Raw genomic sequence first — 13079 nt, 5'->3', positions numbered from 1 at the left:
AAGAGGGATTATTCATTGGTAGGGAAAATAAATCACTTCCTGATATTAAATATCTTAATGATATTCTATCTTGAAAGGAAAAATCTTGAAATTATAAAGCAAAGGTTTCAGTCCCTTAAAAGTCAGTAGCCAGTAGACACAAAACACATAATAAGGTCAAGAACAACTACACAGGAGTTCCTGTCGTGGCGCAGTGGTTAACGAATCCGACTAGGAACCATGAGGCTGCGGGTTCGGTCCCTGCCCTTGCTCAGTGGGTTGACGATCCGGTGTTGCCATGAGCTGTGATGTAGGTTGCAGACGCAGCTCGGATCCCGCGTTGCTGTGGCTCTGGTGTAGGCTGGTGGCTACAGCTCCGATTCGACCCCTAGCCTGGGAACCTCCATATGCCGCGGGAGCGGCCCAAGAAATGGCAAAAAGACAAAAAAAAAAAAAAAAAAAGAACAACTACACAAAGAAATCTCCTATTTATAGGAGACCTTCATCAGAGCAGTTCAAAAGGCATTTTATAAACCAATTAAGAGTTAACAATTGTATCTTGGAAAGATACATGTCAAATATCAGTCTAGTTATTCAAACCAAAGCAGAGAGAAATTAAGTGCATTAATAATAAGATTAAAGAATCGATATAATGCAGGTAAAATGCTGGTGAGGAATAAACTATGCTGTAAATACTGGCTTTTAGCTGTGTGCATTCAAACGTGTGTAGAGAAACTGGCCTGTCTTATCAATAAGCTCGCCCAACTGCATAATTCCCTGGTGGGATCTTCCCAAGAGAGAAATTCATCTCTATTTAGGAATCTGGAACCCGTGGGGGGTCCAGGACATATTTTCAATCATTTGTAAATTAATCCAGTAAATTTAAAAAACTCATGGCTTTAAACAGAGAAGAACTAAATCTTTCTGAGCACTGTTATCAGAATACAGGGACTTTTTTTTTTCTTTTTTGGCTATACTCAAGGCGTGCAGAAGATCCCATGTCAGGGATCAAACCGGAGCCACAGCAGTGATAATGCTGATCCTCAACCACTAGGCTAGGCCATCGGGGAACTCCAAATGGGAATTTTTCATATTGTCTCATTTGAATAACTGTGAAGTTTCAAATCTCAGTCTGTAAAATCAATCATGGCATTTCCAAAAAAATTAAAGAATTTGTCTTTATAGAGATTAAATGTAAGAAAAGTGGGTCTAGCTAACTTTATTATCTTTATAGCTACTTTGTATGTTAAGTTAAACTCTAATTTATGTAATACAGATGGGCCACTCTCTGTACATAGGCAGGTCCCATGTGTATATATGTGACTCACATATTCTGGGTGCAGGCAGACCTTTAACACGCTGCAGATTTGGTTTCAGACACAATAAAGTGAGTAGCACAAAATTAAGCGAGTCATATGCATTTTTGTTCCTCTGTGCATGTTAAAGTTACGTTTACACTAAACCGCACTCTACAAAGTGTACAACAGCATTATGTCTGAAAAACATTCTACGAACCTTAATTTCCAAATCCTTTATTGCTCAAAAAAATGCCATCAACTGAGCCTTCAATGGGTTGTGGTAGCATTAAAGAATGAAGATCCCAGATCACCATATCAAATATAATAATGGAAAGGTTTGGAATAGTCCAAGAATTACCCAAATGGACACAGAGCCACAAAGTGAGCAAATGCTGTAGGAAAAAGAGCATCGATGGGCTTTTTTGACACGGGGCTGCCACAAATGTTCCATTTGTAGAACATGCACTGCCTGGGAAGCAGAATAAACCAGGCACGCCGGTGTCTCTGGGTGTCCTCATAGCCACATCGACACGCATCGGGACACGGGTGAGAACGTGGCTGTGAGAAAGTGTGGAGGTTCCCACACCATCAGCTCTACTGAAACTGACCCATCCGTGCAAACTGGGACATCTGTAGACTTTGGGTCAATGGCCGAGATAGGACAGGGACACTGCCTGTGGGCTGCTCACGACCACAGGCCTGGGAGCTCCAAACTCCAGGGAGGAGTCTGCCTGTCACTCCGCCCCAGGAAGTCTCTTCTATGAAACTGTCCCCACCAACCTCTCCGTCCTTCATCTCAGAGTCAGCTCCCTTGGGACCACTGGGTAGGGGTGAGGAAGGACCGTGACAATGGGTGCTCTGCACCTGCTACTTCTGTTCCCTGAATGCTCTGCAGGGGCCTAGTTCTTCACTCACAGGATCAGGACACTGTGCCTGTGCTCATGCTGGTCCCACCTCCCAGAATGCCTGTCCCATGCATTGCCACCTGCTGAAATCCTAGCCACACATCACTAAGTCTGTCTCATATGCCTCAGTCCTCGGAAATGCTCTACCTGACCCATCATGTAGGCGTCTCTCAACCGAAACAGATGTTACATCATCTTTGCCTAAACGTCTATACACATCACGACCACCTTCTATCTTACACAGCTGATAGAGCCATTTTCTCACATCTTCAACTGGACTGTATATGTTGACAGCAGGATCTACATAAAGTCAAACTATTTGTTTGACTTTGTACTATTCGTATGACCTGTGATGTACTGAACAGAAAGAGGCATTCAGTAGGGAGCTGAGATTTTTAACGCAGGCTAGAGAAATGTATGGAAAAATCTATTACCATAATATTTAGATAATGATAATTTGGACAGAGAGACACATTAGATGGATCCTAGAGCCATAAATACAATTTCAAGTGGCCAACCCCTCATATTCATGAACAGACAACAATTTACCCAGGGAAAGTGGTTATGGTCATTTTACACTCAATTAAAATGACAGCTCTCTTTGTCCAAGCATTTACTCTGTGCCAGTCTCTATGCTGGGTTTTTATTCATTCATTCATTCATTTATTGCTTTTTAGGACTGCAACTGTGGCATAAGCAAGATCCAAGGCTAGGGGCCGAACTGGAGCTACAGCCGCAAGCCTATGCCACAGGCACAGCAATGCAGGATCCGAGTCACAGCTGCAACCTACACCCAAGCTCTCCACAACACCAAATCCCAACCCACTGAGCAAGCCCAGGGATCAAACCTGTGTCCTCATGGATACTGGTTGGATTTGTTACCGCTGCACCAAAAGGGGAACTCCATGCTGGCTGTTTTATGTGTCTTATTTATGTTGTACAGCTATCCAGGAGGTTAAGGCCTATCACTTCCATTTTGCACAAGAAAAGGCTGAGGCTTTTAAGATTAACTAGTCTGCCTCAAATAACAGAGCTCATATGTCACAGACAGGACTCAAAGCCACAGTGTCAGCCTCTTTTCCATTCTGTTCATGGCCTCCTTATCACCTGGATGGCCTGGTACCTTATCATGTCTCTCTGTGTAGCCAGAACAGAGAAAGTGGGGGGGGGGTGTAGCTGCAGTTAAAGGAGCCTACCGACCATAGAGATCTTACTGCCAAACGGTTAAAGCATGACAGGGACACAGGTGACTATAATGTGGTGGGTGATTCAGAGGGCTGACGTCTCTGAGCCAAGAGGGGACCTGAGGTCAGGTGGGCTGGCTGTCAGCGGGAAGACCCAGCACCCACAGCCGGGCTGGGAGAGAAACCTAAAGAATCTAAAGCTAAGTGGGGCTCAAGGTGCCCAGGAAACAGGCCCAGTAGACCGGTGGCCCTGCCTAAGGCAGCGAGACCCATGTCTGATCCCATCAGTGGCGAGAGAGTCTCACAGGCACTGCTACGCGGGGCTGTCTCTGACTCTGAGCCCAGGCAGGACTGAGCCTGGGGTGAAACACCTCCCGTCCCTGCAGGAGGCTGGTGTGGGGAAGGCCGGATGGCAGGATGGGCCCCAGACTACACTCAACAGAGGCAAATAAGTGCATTAGGATCACATAGAGCTGGATTACAATGTAAAGGCACAATTTTCATAGTACAAACATGAGTAAAACTCTAAAGTAAATGGCACAGAACTTTCTAGAGCCTCATGCTCAGTCACAAGAGGGGTTCACCCAAACCTCGATTCAGAATAGCATTTGGGAGTTCCCGTTGTGGCGCAGTGGTTAACGAATCCGACTAGGAACCATGAGGTTGCGGGTTCGGTCCCTGCCCTTCCTTGCTCAGTGGGTTAACGATCCGGCGTTGCCATGAGCTGTGGTGTAGGTTGCAGACGCGGCTCGGATCCCATTGCTGTGGCTGGCGTGGCTACAGCTCCGATTGGACCCCTAGCCTGGGAACCTCCATATGCCGCAGGAGCGGCCCAAGAAATAGCAAAAAGACAAAAGAATAGCATTCGAACAAGACCTTCCAGTAAAGTCCTTTCTTACCCATAGGCAATTTTTCATGACTCGTAAACCATGCTTTCTAAGGAACTTCCTTTGACGCTTTGAAATTGAGCTGATGAATCACCCAACCACAGATGTACCATTATCTCTATCTGAAAAGACTCTCTAAGATGCTGTGGAAGCACAGAGGAGCCTGAAGAGGCAGGTGCAAGAGAGCTGACTCTGAACAGAAGACTTTCAGCAGCCGGATGACAGGAGGGAAGGGGCTCCAAGGCTGAGGGGCAGCTGTGCACACGGGGCGCTGGGAGGACACGGGGTTCTGGAAGAACAACTATGACCTGAGCACGGGGACCGCATGTGAGCAAGGACCTGGGAGAGACGGCAGTGCCAAAGAGCTGCTGACGCCGTGTCTGCTCTGGTTTAATCTCTGTCAGGACCCGGCCTTGGTCCCAACCGAGGGCCAAAAGCTGAGTGTGACAGGGACACCGCCAGCAGGCAGGGATGCTGGCAGGACCAGGTCACACGCCCTCTGCCGTCTCCCACGTGTGTCTTCCCTGCTCCCTTCCATGTGCTTTCATTGACTCTGAGCAAGTCTCTGGGCGCTGACTCCAGCTGGGGGCCCTGGTTCCTCACCCCCCACTGAGTCATGATTCTGGGCTCTTCTCTGGTGGACACAAGCTGCCCCACAGCCTCTGCTGGAGTGGACAACAGCACATGCGGTGCTCAACCTTTAGCTGGACTATGAATGAGGCAAATGGCTTAAACAAACCTTGCTTCTTCGGGGAATCGATGATATCAGGTCCTTCAGTACCAGAGGCCCGTCTGAGCTGTACCCGAAGCTCACGTGATGAAGGATAATCAATCCTTCATGATGCCCGGATGGCGGTGGACGATACCTGTATCTCCAGAGTGCTTCTTTCTCAAGGTCTGTATATTCAGTCACTCTTTCTACTGAAATCATCTGAAAGACACATGACATCACGTGGGTTAGGAACAAAGGGTCTTGTTTATGGAGGTTCAGAGATTGTAAACGAGATCTTTTGCTTTTTTTATCTTCCTATCTGCTTTTCTCTGGTTAAGTTTATCCCAGGTCTTATCATTGCCAAAGGACAGAAGGAGGCGTCTGATGAGGCCTTTGATGATTTGCAAACTTGTTCATCGTCCTGTAACACTGTCACTTACGGCCACTTCCTTCAACATTGTATTAAAACCAAAAGAACTAGAGAACTGAATGCTAAGACTTTACTGATCCACTTTTCATACCTGAATAAAAAAACAAGAGAGTTGTGTCAAAGGAAGGGATACTGATGGACCCTGATCAGTAATGTGTGGTACAGAAGGGCGTCTGTCATGACGAGCAGAACTGGACAGTCAGCAAGCTCGTTTTAATAACTAGTCACCTTCTCTACAAAAGTGAAGAATGAAATGGAAACATTTCCTTTATATTGTTTTTCTCCTTTTAGAAGAAGTTGCAAATACTCAAAAAAGGGGATAATTTACAAACTGACTAAGGCCTCCTAAATGACCATTCACTCAACACCTCAGACAGCACATTCTGAGACAGGGCTTATCCTGCCAGAAAGAAGGGACACCTGCAGATTCAGGAGCTCAACACATACAAGAATAAAGGCTAAAATTGGCGGCGGGGGGATACCTATTAAACAACCAATCTCAAAACCTTACATTCTTCTTTTGTCAAAAATGAGGAATTACCAATTAAGAAACAAAAATAAATAAGCCTCTAAGAAACCAACTTTAACTCTTTCCAGGATTTCAGAACCTCCCTCCTACAGAGACATTTATTACATGTGAAGACAGCATGTGATGAACAGAAAACCTGCTGACCTGGCACCCACAGAGTGAGAAAAAGATTATATTTTATTCCATATTAACTTTAAACAGATGGGAGAAGAACCTAGAAAATTCTGTTACCTACAATGTGGAAACATCAGTTTTAATATTTCACATAAGAATTGATGTTATACCATTTGATGGCAAGGAGACTAGAACAGGTAAGAAGGTTAAGATAAACACTTTACCATAGTCTCGGCTTCGGCACTTTGCCTGACGCACCGCGGGACCATCACCATGAACGTGAGGGCGAGAGACAGCACCAGGCCCACCTGCCCGACATTCAAAGCTAAAAGAGGATGAAGAGGAGGAATGAGGTCAGTGCCATTCCTTTTTAAATTTATTTTATTGATTTACAATGTTGTGATAATTTCTGCTGTACAGTAATTCAGTTATACATACAGTCTTTTTCACATTCTTTGCCATCCTGGTTTACCACAGGATACAGAATACGGTTCCCCACGCTGTACAGTAGGACCTTGTCGTTTCTCCATTCTGCATGTATCAGTTTGCATCTGCTAACCCCTAACTCCCAGTCCATCCATCCCCGCCCCCTCCCCCGCTCCTCCTTGGCCACCACAGTTCTGTTCTTTATGTCTGTGAGTCTGTATCTGTTTCATAAACAAGCTCATCTGTCTTACATTTCAGATTCCAAATATAAGTGATATCATATGGTATTTGTCTTTCTCTGACCTACTTCACTTAGTATGACAATTTCGAAGTCCGTCCATGTAGCTGGAAATAGCATTATTTCATTTCTATGGGTTAGCAGTATTCTAATATACCATATCTCCTTCTTCTTCTTTTTATTTTTATGGCTGCACCTGAGGTATATGAAAGATCCCAGCCTAGAGGTCAAATCAGAGCCTCAACTGCCATCCTATGCCACAGCAACTTGGGTCCGAGCTGCATCTGTGACCTACACCACACATTGCAGCAATGCCAGATCCTTAACACCATGCGTGAGGCCAGGGACCAATCCTAAATCCTCAAGGATACTAATCAGGTTCTTAACCCACTGAACCACAATAATAACTCCTCTGCCACATCTTCTCTATCCATTTATCTGTTAATGCACATTTAGATTGTGTCCATGTCTCGGTTACTGTGAATAGTGCTGATGTGAACATAGGGGTGCACGTATCTTTTCAAATTATGGTTTTTCTCTGCGTATATGCCCAGGAGTGGGATTGCTGGATCATATGGTAACTCTACCTTTAGGTGTTTGGGAAGAGCCTCCATACTGTTTTCCATAATGACTGCACCAACATACATTCCCAACAAAAGTGTAGAAGGGTTCCCTTTTCTCCACACCATCCCCAGCATTTGTCACTGGTAGACTTTTTAATGATGGCCATTCTGAATGGTGTTGGGAGGTACTTCATTGAAGTTCTGGTTTGCACTTACCCAAAAATTAGCAATGCTGAGCATCTCTACATGTGCCTACTGGCCATGTGTATGTCTTCTTTGGAGAAATGGCTATCTAGGTCTTCTGCCCATTTTCCAATTGGGTTGTTTAGGTTTTGTTATTGAGTTGTATGAGGTGTCTACATATTTGGGAAATGAAGCCCTTGTCGGTCCCATCATTTGCAAATATTTTCTCCCAGTCCACAGGTGGTCTTTTCATTTTGTCTATGTCTTCCTTTGCTGTACAAAAGCTTGTAAGTTTTATTAGTCCTCTCCCCCTTTTTTTTTCTTTTATTCCCATTGCACTGGGAGACTAACTTAAGACAATGAATTGGAATGGGAGTTGTCGGAGCTCCCATTGTGGCTCAGCGGAAACGAATCTGACTAGCATCCAAGAGGACGCAAGTTCGATCCCTGGCCTGGCTCAGTGGGTTGAGGATCCAGAGTTGCCATGAGCTGCAGTGTAGGTCACAGACATGGCTCAGATATGGCATTGCTGTGGCTGTGGTGCAGGTCAAATTCGACCCCTAATCTGGGAACTTCCATAAGCCACAGGTGCAGCCCTAAAAAAAAAAAAAGAGAGAGAGAGAGAGAGAAAGAAGATATTGGTATGGGAGTTCCTGTTGTGTTTCAGCAGTAAAATACCAGACTAGTGTCCACAAGAATGGGGGTCGAGGATGTGGGTTCAATCCCTGGCCTCTTTCAGTGGGTTAAGGATCTGGTGTTGCCGTGAGCTGTGGCGTAGGTGGCAGATGCAGCTCAGATCCAAGTAGCTATGGCTGTGGCGTAGGTCGGTAGCTGCAGCTTTGATTCGACCCATAGCCTGTGAACTTCCATATGCCATAAGTATGGCCCAATAAAGCAAAGAAGAAAAAAAGAGAAAGAAAATATTGGTACAATTTATGGCACAGAATGGTTTGCCCATGTTCTCGTGTAAGAAAGAGTTTTGTGGTGTCATGTTATATATTTAAATCTTTAAGCCATTTTGTGTTTATTTTTGTGTATGGTTTGAGGGTATGTTCTAACTTCACTGATTCACATGCAGCTTCCAACTTTCTCAGAACTACCTGCTGGAGAGAACAAGTCAGTCCTGTTCTTCTCCCAAGCCCAGCTCCTTCTGTCACTCTACCAAGAAGACGCCTTTATAATATTTAAATCACTTGCATATAATGAGAGTATTATTTCTTTTTTATTTTTATGGCCACACCTGTGGCACATGGAAGCTCCCTGGGCCAGGGACTGAATCAGAGCCACAACTGCAAACTACACCATAGCTGTGGCAACACCGGATCCTTAAACCCACTGTGCCAGGCTGGAATCAAACCCTCACCTCCACACTGTCCCAAGCCACTGCAGTCAGGCTCTTAACCCACTGTGCCAGGGCAGGAACTCCTGATCCATCATTAAAGACCGTGATTCTGTGTTGTTACCATGGAGGAGTGAGGGAGGGTGACTCCATATAACCCATGCCAACACCTGCTCATCTGGTGCCCACAGAGCAGGGAGGAGACTGCTCATTCCTACAGAGAATCTTCTCCCCACACTGCACCAGGCACCTTCAACCACCAGATCCAAGTGGCCCCAAAACTAAACCCCAAAGCCCTGAGCTGGACACAAGGCTTAAAGGTGAACCTGGTTCTCTCCTCCCAATCATGGGACACGACCTAGAATGTTCAGAAGTCAGTTTGCTACAGTTGCATAGACGTCAACCCATTCAAAGAGAGATAGAAGAATAAAAGGTCTTATCAAGAATCAAATGACTCCCTTCTACAGGCCACACTCGGAATCACAAGCTGCAAACACTTCAATACAATTCCTTAGAACCAAACAGTATATATTAGGCAAGTTAGAAAGAGTTTAATTTAATAAATGTATATGAAGCCATAAACTGTATTCATACCACAAATAGTTACCCATATCTGTACTTACTTTCTGCCAGAAACAGGGACCCAAAGGCAACACCAATGACAAAGACGGCACAGATGGCATCCAGGCACAGGGCGAACCATCGGGACGTGGTCAGAAACAAGAACCAGGCCTCTGGATTCATGAACCAAAATAAGGATAATGAACAGGCAGAGAAAACACGTTAGCAGCTTCTCATGAGACGGAGCATGTTGCTCAGCTGAGCTACAGGAGATTTTTATACAAAGTCATCCCCTCAAGGAACCTGAAGATTCCAGAAATCTAGGCTCTCAAACCAGACAACATGTGGGACACAGAGGAATCAGTCCAGGGGCTGGTGGGAAGCGTGTGCTGAAAACCTCAACCCACAGGTTATAACAGAAATATGGTCACAAGGACAATGATGGAAAATGGTCTCACTGGTGTGTTTCCTGCAGGGCTGGGGCCTCAAGGGAGATTCTTCCTCTCACAAGTCCACGGTTCCCGGTTCTCTGACAGCAGAGAGCACAGCTCTCACTGTTTCCAGCACCTTCTGTGCTCACGGCAGGGACCTGCGCATGTTTAGTCTTAAGGGCCAGTATCTAAATGACCATCAGCTACAAGGATCTGAAGGTTGCCCTGAAAATGTTCTCTTACAAAATATAATAAAGATTGAATGGAAAGGTGGGCAAGGATTTCACAGACTTAGAAGAAATTCTGAAATTTCTACCCTAGGAAAAACATCACTGATACAAAGAATAATACACACCAAGTGGGGCGAAACCAGGAAATTATTTTCCTCAATCACTTCTGCCACCTTGCACGCTCTGAAAACACTGTTGTCAAAGTCCAGCCTGTGGTCTAAGAACAGTCCATATCTGGTTTGTGAATCGAGTTTTATTGGAACACAGCCATGACCATTGGCTGATAGATAATCGTTGCCTGCTTTGGTGCCACAATAGCAAAGGTGAGTAGATGCAACACAGACAAAACAGTGCATAGGGCCTAAAATATTTTTCATGTTGATCTTTCCCACTAAAAAACAAAAAAAGTTGGCTGATCCTTGCCCTAAAGGGACAGAAAGCCACAGAGACCATGATGGAAGGACAATGCAAGGCAGTCAGGGGAGAAAAGCAGGGCTGTGAGGGGCAGAGGGAGCACAGAGGGGAAGCTGAGAGGGAGGGTGGGGGAGGGGGAGGATGTGCAGAGGGGGACAGGGGTGGGGCGGGGAGGCACAGAGAGAGGTGCTGGCCAGCAGGGCCACCTGAGGGGGAGGTCAGACCTCAGAAGGCAGCTCATCTCTTCCTTTGAATCATTTCCAGAAACTCACAGACCTGAGTGCAAATCCTGGTGAGCGTCAAACAGCTCCTGAAACCTCTGTTGGGCTTTGAACGCCCGGATGGTCCAGCGTCCCTGGAGAGAAGATGCTAAGTGGGAAAAGACCGGGCTCCGAGCTGGGGAAGCAGAGACAGAGACACGACAGAGCAGGTCAGGGAGGCTGGATGCCAGGAAACCCACTGCCTCCCCTGCTCTGGGGTCACACATCCCACCAAGGGGCACATCTGGGGCTTCCTGGGGGATTGTCTGGGGGAGGAGGGATGACATCCCTTCTGGAGAGGACCCTCCGTGTGAACCTCAAACTCCTGTTCACATCAGCTTCACTTTAACACCTTGGAAATGAAAGCTTCTCTTTGAACCCCTCTTTGACCAAATCCAAATCACAGCTACATTTAGATCATGAAATTCCTTTTTTTTTTTTAGTCTTTTCTAGGGCCTACCCATGGCACATGGAGGTTCCCAGGCTAGGGGTCGAATTGGAGCTGTAGTCGCTGGCCTATGCCTAAGCCACAGCAACAAGGGATCCAAGTCGCATCTGTGACCTACACCACAGCTCATGGCAACACAGGATCCTTAACCCATTGAGCTAGGCCAGGGATCGAACCCACGACCTCATGGTTCCTAGTCGGATTCGTTAATCACTGAGCCACAACAGGAACTCCAAGATCACGAAATTCTTTCTTCACTAACTCATCCATCAAGGTCCCCCTCAAACACACCTCCCTCCAAATTCTTCCCGGACACATCCCAGGTGGAAACTATTCACTAATTGTTTTTAATTTACTGACATGTAGTTGGTTTACAATGTCATGTTACATTCAGGAACACAGCAAGTAATTGAGGTTTTTCTATTACACTTCATTAGAGGTTATTACAAAATCCTGAATAAAACTCCCCGGGCTGCACAGTAAACCCTGGTTGCTCCCTATCTGATGTGCAGTGGTGCGGATCTGTTAACCCCACACTCCTCTTCTGTCCCTCCCTCCTCTGACCCTCTCCCTTTCGATAACCGTGGGTTTGATTTCGATGTTGCAGAGTTTCTGTTCTGAATAGAGATTCATTTGTCTTATTTTTTCAATTCTGCATATGTGATCTCATATGGTATTTGTTTATTTCTGACTTACTGTACTAAGAATAACATTCTCTACGTACATCACGTTGCTGCATATGGTGACATTTGAGTCTTTTTATTCCTGTGTAATTACTATTTACGAATTTCTCAGTGAGTAGTATTTTCAGATTTAATTCTCCGTGACCCTAACCCTAACCACACTGAATTTTGAGGAGCTGTGTGTTGTCCCCACCTTAGGTGAGTAACCTGAGGGCTGGGATGAAATTGGTATGTCCCCCAAACTGGAACAGTGCCAGGCCCAGGACAGGTGTGAGATAAAAAAGGTGAGGGGACAGTCTGCCATCGCCCTGCATCCTGGGACTTTCCTTGCACCTGTGCTACATGGGTCACAGAGCACCTGGTACCACAGGGCCCTTGTGCCCACAGGACCCATGCAGCCAAGTTGTCTTTGAATTATTATGACTTCTGCTCTGGGAACCTGATGGATGTTTTTATAACTACCCTGCTGGATACCTGTCCTGGCATTTGGAGGTCCCTGTGGCATGTGACACTCACATCATCACCCTTTTAGAAGCAGACGGTGGCCTTAGCGGCCATTCTCTTTTGAGAGACTTCACATGGGTTTAGGAGTTGGTGGCACATGACTGGCCATTCGTCTCCCTGCCGTCTGCCCTAAGAGCCCACTGAACACCAGCACCAGGGCCAGGCTCCTGCCCATCACCGAACAGGTGGGCTCAGGCTGCTGGGCAGGGAGGAGCCCTCACGGCTTTCATTCCCCACCGTGAACCAGGCTGTAACTCGCTGTGGTCAAGGGCAGACTCGGAGCCTGTGACCTCTGTCCGGGATGAGTGATAACTTGTGCTTTATCAGCAGGAAACACTGACTTGGCACTTAGTACCCACGTGTCTCAGAGAAGGTGTGTCAGCAAAACCTAGGTGTTTAGGGGAAGGTAACAACTCACAGGGGGCTACAGAGATGTTAGAAAATGATGGAGGGGACAGCAATGAAAGGGGGAAAACTCCAAATTATTTTCAGGACCTTATTCCTTAGCCTGGCATCCAAATGCCTGTCTGGGGGCAGTTCACTCAGCACCGATGTGCACATGGGCGCTGCATGTGTTGGGGTGCTGGGTACAAATGGGCCAAGACACAGAACCTCCTCTGTGCTTAGTGTCCCTGATCTGCAAGCAAGGATGGAGCAGCTTCCTCCTGTGAGACACTGGGCTTCAGAGAGGGTGGGAAGCCCTGGGCTGGGGGAGCACAGCCTCGGCCGTGGGCCAGTGACCAGCTCAGGCTGGGGCTTTT

The 13079-nt window shown here is 46.4% G+C and overlaps 1 protein-coding gene across 2 annotated transcripts in view; it reads right to left on the bottom strand.

Moving 5' to 3' along the window:
• The window catches only part of LOC110258713 (multidrug resistance-associated protein 4-like), a 57749-nt gene that overhangs the window by 40452 nt on the left and 4218 nt on the right, over positions 1 to 13079 (bottom strand). For both annotated transcript variants that reach the window (XM_021081981.1, XM_021081980.1), the window contains exons 2-5: positions 10700 to 10819; positions 9411 to 9521; positions 6263 to 6363; positions 4993 to 5184 (exon numbers count right to left, since the gene is read on the bottom strand). In XM_021081981.1, coding sequence (XP_020937640.1) covers positions 4993 to 5184; positions 6263 to 6363; positions 9411 to 9521; positions 10700 to 10819 — 524 coding nt within the window. The remainder of the gene's footprint in view (positions 1 to 4992; positions 5185 to 6262; positions 6364 to 9410; positions 9522 to 10699; positions 10820 to 13079) is intronic.

The sequence above is a fragment of the Sus scrofa genome, unplaced genomic scaffold (genome assembly GCF_000003025.6).
Source record: "Sus scrofa isolate TJ Tabasco breed Duroc unplaced genomic scaffold, Sscrofa11.1 Contig32, whole genome shotgun sequence".
Classification (NCBI taxonomy): Eukaryota; Metazoa; Chordata; class Mammalia; order Artiodactyla; family Suidae; genus Sus; species Sus scrofa.
The sequence above is the reverse complement of the archived record's forward strand: the minus strand, read 5'-3'. Positions and strand labels throughout refer to the sequence as shown.